The sequence below is a fragment of the Merops nubicus genome, unplaced genomic scaffold (genome assembly GCF_000691845.1).
Source record: "Merops nubicus isolate BGI_N331 unplaced genomic scaffold, ASM69184v1 scaffold31416, whole genome shotgun sequence".
Lineage (NCBI taxonomy): Eukaryota > Metazoa > Chordata > Aves > Coraciiformes > Meropidae > Merops > Merops nubicus.
The window spans coordinates 84,187-91,007 of NW_008617482.1; the positions used below are offsets into that span (position 1 = coordinate 84,187).

The following is a 6,821-nucleotide window of genomic DNA, read 5'->3' on the forward strand; positions in this document are numbered from 1 at the left end:
AAGAGTAATAAATGAGAATGTTTATTTGCAAGTCTTTAACAAATTGTTAAACGAGTGTGCCAATAGTTGCTGAATACATAAACAGAAAGAATCCAGTCTTGAGAAACTTTTAAATATATTCTTGAATACAGCCAGTATGAGCCTTATTTCCAACCAGTTTCATGTTTTAATTTTCTTTTTATTCATCAGTCAAATGCAATGTCAGCTTCACTTTCGCTAAAACTCAAAGCTATACATTTTAAAGACTAAAACTTAAAACAGTCTCTTTTCATCGGTGACAAAGCATTCATTTTTCTTTGCACAGATATAACATTTTTCTTCTCAAAATACTAGGTGAAGAATTAATTTTTAATTTTTTTTTTCCTCTACTGAAAGCTTGGGTACCAGTGGGCAGTGGTAGAATAAAAAATGGACTGTATTTCCTATTTTTTTTTTGTGACATCTAGCCTGTCCAAGTTAATTATTAAAAGTGTCCTGTTGAGGCCTTCCCTTATCTCACCCATGAGCAGACTGGTGGGGAATCTTCTATAGACTTGGCTGATCATTTTACCTTTTTTAGCCTCCTTAGCTCAGGTAATGCTTAAGTTGGTGTCTGTTGAGGTCAGTAATAGGGTGTTTCCTGGTTTCAATGGTTAAGGGGTCAAACCTTCCCACCTGTATTCACAGAATTCTTGTGCTGAAGTTGTAACTTCATTTGTCTACAGACTGCAGTTCTAGTTTCTTAACTGTTTGTGGTCAGTTTTTTATTCTTACTGCAACAGGTAAGGCAGCTTTATGTTTATTTGCACTGATTATGACAAGAACTGAAAAAGCAAAGGCACGTATGTGCTTCTCAGCTGTGCTGGTCCATTTTGAGATTACATTCTTTCTCCATATTGGTCAGCTGTTGTGGCACTGACAGCACGTCTAGCTCCTAATAATGAGACCCTGTGCAGAGTTTCTGTCTTGCAGTTCACTAAGTGATCTAAAAAACTTGCTCTCCCTCCAGTTTTGGTTGGAGTTGGGGATGTGAGGATCAAGACCTAGAAGTATCAAGGTTGGCAAAAAAGTACCTCAGGTAGATGGCAGCTCTTTGAATCAGGTAATTTCTAATGCAGTTCAGTCAGTGATATAAAAAAAGCATAAAACTTCATGCCTTTTCCTTTTAATAATGTAGCTTTTAAAAGACCAAAAACATATTTTGTTTATTTGCTTCATTAGGAAGTCAGTGTGTTAATCCTGTAGTAAATATTGAAAATAGAGCTGGGGTAGAGGAAATATTGACATATTGAAGTATTTAGGAGTAGGGAATTTGAAAAATGGAACCTTCATCTGCACTATTATGAGCCTGTAGACTTCCTGGGCCATTTCCATTTCTTTCATTCCCTAGTTGCTAGGTAGAAAGTCTGACATCCTGTCGATACTGTTTTGAAAGTATGTATTGTCCAGAGCGGTTTTGAGGCAAGCCCAATGATTTACATGTGCAAAAAGCACAAAATCACCGCTGTTAATAGGAGAAGAATACAACGTAAGTGACCAAACAAACAGAAATCGAGTGCTTCAAAAGCTTGAAAGTCTTTCTATTTAGGTTTAGCAGCTCTAGATTGAAAATTCTTCCTGGCTTTTAAGGATCGTGCTTTTTGCAAGACAAATAAAAATATGAAAGTTTTTAGTGACAGAGCTCCAAGTTGCTAACTGGAAACTGTTGTGCTTTTGTTCACTAGCACAGGGAAAAAAAAAAAAGTGCTCTGATATGCAGAGGTACTTTTGGTGACATGAGTCAAAATTGAGTAACATTTTCAGCTATATTAAATGTGTGCCTAAGTGCTTTACTGGATTGGGGCCATATTGTTCCAGCATCTTGTAGGATTAAGTCCTAGATGGTGGGCAGAGTTGAAGAGCTTATGGCAGCTCTGCACAAGCAAGGGAATCCTAACACAAGGGGAATTCTCTGCTGAATGGCTTAATGGTTGTGTGGAGGCTGTTACCAGAGCTGAGAATCTGGTCGTCAGAGTGGTCTGATTCAAGAACCAATTTGAAGGAAGTAGGAGGCTTGACTGGGCACAGCATAGGCAGTCATCATAAATGCTAAAGTAGCACTGAGAGGTTGGATGTGTCAAAGAATTGACCCATAGTTATGTCTTTTCCTGATTTTTCTCTTTGATTTAAAAACGGTTTATACCATTTACTTGACAGGTCAGTTTAAGTATGTAATCGTACCTGTAGATTTGTGTCAGTTAAACCTATTAAACCTCAGAAATAAAAATGTGGAATGTTTTAACATTTACCCATCCAAAGCCCGTCTTCAAAAAACACAGCTTCTCTGGGTATCATTAACTCTGTGTGTAATCAACACAAAGACACCACAGCTTGAAAGCTTTCAGAATTATGCTATTAAATCTTAAGGTTTCCTACCCCCTTGCTTGATATAATAATGAACAATCAAAGTAATACATCACTTGTGCAAGCACCCCAATTAATTTTGAACATAAATCTCAACACATTTTCACATGATCCCATTAATTACTTTTTCAGTAAACGAGCTGATCTTTTGTCACTTATTTGAGTTCATATGAACAGAAAATATTAAAGGTAGGAGTTAACTTCATATTTACCCATTTTCTGTACCACAGTATTTCCTTCTCTCTCCTCTTTGACATACACGGTATAAGCCCCATATTTGTTCTCACTTTACATTAACACACACACATACTTTTGCAAAAAAATCAAATCTGAAAAATCAGTCCTGAAAATATAGATCTCATAGGTACATTCAACTAGAAGATAAAAATAGCCATTACCTGCTTGTGGCAGTTTACAGCAATTTACAGCAAATGGAAGGCTCTGCTGCAAAGTATTACTAAATCTTTTAAGAAGTGTGTTGGGTTTTTTTTAAGGTGAAAAAGCAGTGAGTAGCATTTGCTAGCAATTTTTAAAACGATGTTCCTAGTACAAAGTCACCAGACTTAAATTGATTTATACATTGCAAAGCTTAATCCATCTGTTTCAGGAGGCAGTTAGAATCATTAGGCATGACTTATTTTAGTCAACAGATGTTACTGGAGCAACACAATGTTTTTTTTCCTATTGAACTTGAATAAGCAGCTAAAGACTTCTCAGTTGCTCACTTGGCTCGTCACCAGAAACAGACTATTACAATGAGTTTTAAGTACCAATGAAAGGCTCAGAGCTAATGAATAATAAAGAAACGTGCATGTTGTTCTTTGTCACCAAGTGTTACCAGATCCCTCCTGATACCTATACAGGGAGGAATGATTTTCTGTAACCTCACTTGTGTATACCAAGTGTAAATAATTTTAAGCTGGAATCAAAATAAATTTTCAGCTAATATTGATCACTGACTACAGTGTTGAAAGCCTCAAACTGTCTCATAAAAGTGCCTCCACAGAGGTCTATTAGTATGTGGAGTCCAGTAGCGTTAACCACAGTGGATTTACATAGGCGCTCCAGCTCTTGATTGATGTGTTTGTGCTGCCAGTGTTCTGCCTGTAAAACTGCAGGACTTCCACTCATACTTCGCTTATTGCTTGATCATAGAAGAGCAGAATTTCAACTGGTTCAAATTATCTTCGACTGCAGCAAAAAAAAAAAAATTGTACGCTCCATGAGGATTTCCTTCCAGATCTGTATCCTGCAGATAGATCTGTCTTCAGATTTACATATATGTTTTAACTTCACCACCTTTTTTAGGAGTGGGCTCTAATTTAATGATTTAGAAAAATGGGATTCTGTTCTCTGAGGTCTGTTCAGAGAGAACTGCATGCTGTGCTTCTGACATGACTGACATCTGATGGACAAGTCAGCAGGTGATCTGTTCTATTGACATGTTCAGGTCTTATTCATGGGACATGTTTTTCCTGCTGTCCTTAATAGATAAAATAGGAAGGTATCCATGAAAGTGCTCAAACTTCTTCCATGCCCAATTTGAGATTGGTGAGTGGAGAGCATTTCCCATTGCGCCTTTTAGAACTCTTATTATTCATGTCATCCTTTACCATGTTCCAGTATGTCAGGTTGTGTCCTCGAAATTGTACCATTGTTCTGTCTTCATGGACAGTTCCTTAAGTTGTTTCTTGCATGTGGTTGGGTTTGGGGGGGGTGCATGGATGCTGGTTTCTTCTCATCAGATTTGGTCAGGATTTGTTTTCTTTTTTTTTTTTCCCCTCTATGCGTCCCTCCCTTCCTGGAAGAAATTACTACATAATTGCCTTTCATTTTTTACAAAATCAGCATTCTCTTCAATTTTGGCAGATTTGGCAGTTCTCTTTTTGAAAAAAAAAAAAAAAAGAAAGAAAAAAAAAAAAAACTCTTTACTTAGAAATGTGGCTTAAAGAGAGATTTGGAGCCTTGCCTTAAAGGTGGTCTTGCCTTTGAGGAGTACTTAGCTCTTTGAAATACTTAACTCCTTTGGTTTAACTGAAGTAGTAAACTGCTTGACTGAGAAGTTCTGACACTTCTCAGTGTCATAAGGAAAAGATGATTCCCTCACAAGCTTTTTCAGCTGTGAAGGGGAACCACTGTAATTCATCCGTCTCTGCTGAGTGAAGGTTGCCCTCTTTTGCTTGCTTCAAACAGCTGTACGTTACCCTCTTGGTGTACCGCAGCAGGTAGTATAATTTGGTCTGAATTCAGTTAGGCAGAAGCTCAGCAGCACAACTCCATGTGTCCTTGTGGATCAGAAAAATTTTGTATTTCCCAACATCCCTTGCTGTTGTTACCAGATGGCACCTCCTGTGTCCTTCCTGTGGGTTGTCTCTGCTCGGATACTTCAGTGTGCTGTTTCCTAAGGGCAAACTAGTACTGTTCCAGATTTTATTTTTTTATTATTTCTTACGGTTTGAGTGTTTTCATGACCAATCTTGGCTTTTCTGGTAAAAAAATCTGTAACATGCTGTAAAATTCTGTAACTTTCTAATATTAAAAGTCCACATAAAATACTTCAGAAGGATATTTCAGGATTTTTTTTAAATGTTGTACAATTGTACAATATTTACATACAATTGTACCTGCTGTGTCACAAGAACTGCTGCCTTGCAAAATACTCACTTCTGTCAGGATGTTTGTTTAGAATTCAAACTATTGAGTAGGCTTTTGATGGTACATTGTGCTTTTCCAGAGTCAAGTAGGGGATTACCATGAAACAGAAAGTGCTATTCCTTCCATAGAGAATAGCTGTCTTTGCTCTGTATCACTGAAACCTTTGTGTATCCCATACATTTAATATGTCTTTGTCATAACATAGTGCAGTAGTCAAAATGACCCACCTTGGTAGTTTAGGATCAAGTTAAAAAAAAATAATAATTGTTTTTGCTAGTGACTCATCAAAATTCCTGTGTATGCATAAAACCACCACAGTCATACTAATGAAATACTCCACTGCTGTGAGGCTTCCTTCAGCTCTCATGCACAAAACGCTGTTTCGACTTGATTTATTCTGTTCAGGTTTGTGTTATCTGCTTAAGAGATACAGACCATTTCTTGGACAAGAAATGCTTTCAAGTCCGTCAGCACTGTTACTAGAACATGTTAACATATCATTATTTTTAATGTACTCATCTGCAGCTTTCTAAGTGTTTCGCTACAAACTCTTGATTATTTTTACCAGGTTCCAGTTGTTTTCTCTTTTTTTTTTTTTTCTCTTTACTTAGGTTGGTGTTCCAGATGACCATAATGCTACTTCAGGCAGAAGTGCAAATAAGCAGGTATTTGAAGATTTAACAACAGGACTTCTGAGGATAACTGCAGTGATTTTCAGATGTCTAATCTCCAGCTTCCCAGATGGAAACAACCACTCTGCTGCGCTCAAGATATTACAGGACGTGAAAAGTAAATCGTCACAAGTGGAAGCCTTCAACAGCAGAGTCCAAGACCTAATCAGGTTAAAAAAAATAATGAAACTTCTCTAAACCTTCTCTACTACAGAGAAGGAAAACTGCAGTGATTTAAGAAAGGAACAATACCTCTTGATTTAGTAAGAGTAGTTGGAGTGTGTAGTCAAGAAGACTGTTGAAATGCTCTTTTCAAAACAAAAATGTTCTTCCAAAAAATGCAGACACAGAAAATATAGAAAACCAAGAGTCTTTTATTTTCAGACATGTTTTTCTGTTTCCTTTCTGTCAGTTTCATCTCCTAATTGCCTAGGAGTCGACTTGCCTATTTTCATTATTCTCTCTCAATTCTCTGTGCCTGCTGTGTATGCCCGTTGCCTATGTGCCCTGCATATCCTATGTGCATTCACATAAGCTTGCCATAAAAAATATACTTCCTGTGGTAAAGGTTACATAATAATTCCTGCCATCTGATTTCAGTCTTTATAATGTAGCTATATTTTAATGGCAGTTTTCTTTTTAAAGTATATTTCTTGAGCAAAACTTCACTCAAAATAACTCAGTGAGTTATAACAGTCGAGTAAAAGAGAATACATAATTTTGCTCGTATTTACTCGAAACATTCTAGTTCTTCGGTAAAGACATTTTAACCTAAATATATTTATCTAATTCGTGTATAGTTATCTTATTATATAAAACTAATATATAACCAGCACTGAATTAGACTTGCTAAAAGAGTGTGGTTTCAGTAGTAAATCATATAAATAGTCATCAATACATCTTCAGCCTTCTGAAGAAATGAAATTCTGATTATATGCTACTGAAAATGTGTTGCAGTGAGCATCTTCAGACTTTTCAAAGTCTTGTGTGATGCTGATGGAATCAAAAAAGACAGCTGGAGGAGGAAAGCAAAACAAATAGTTGTCATAGATACCAGTGACCTCTAAAACTTTATTGTTCTCACATAACCCTCCTTCTCCCCAAACCGGTTTT

At 36.7% G+C, this 6,821-nt stretch overlaps 1 protein-coding gene across 2 annotated transcripts in view; it reads left to right on the plus strand.

The window, feature by feature from the left end:
* Positions 1 to 6,821, plus strand: part of SCAPER (S-phase cyclin A-associated protein in the ER) — a 124,122-nt gene that overhangs the window by 80,310 nt on the left and 36,991 nt on the right. For both annotated transcript variants that reach the window (XM_008943171.1, XM_008943172.1), the window contains exon 21: positions 5,649 to 5,878. In XM_008943171.1, the coding sequence (XP_008941419.1) occupies positions 5,649 to 5,878 (230 nt within the window). The remainder of the gene's footprint in view (positions 1 to 5,648; positions 5,879 to 6,821) is intronic.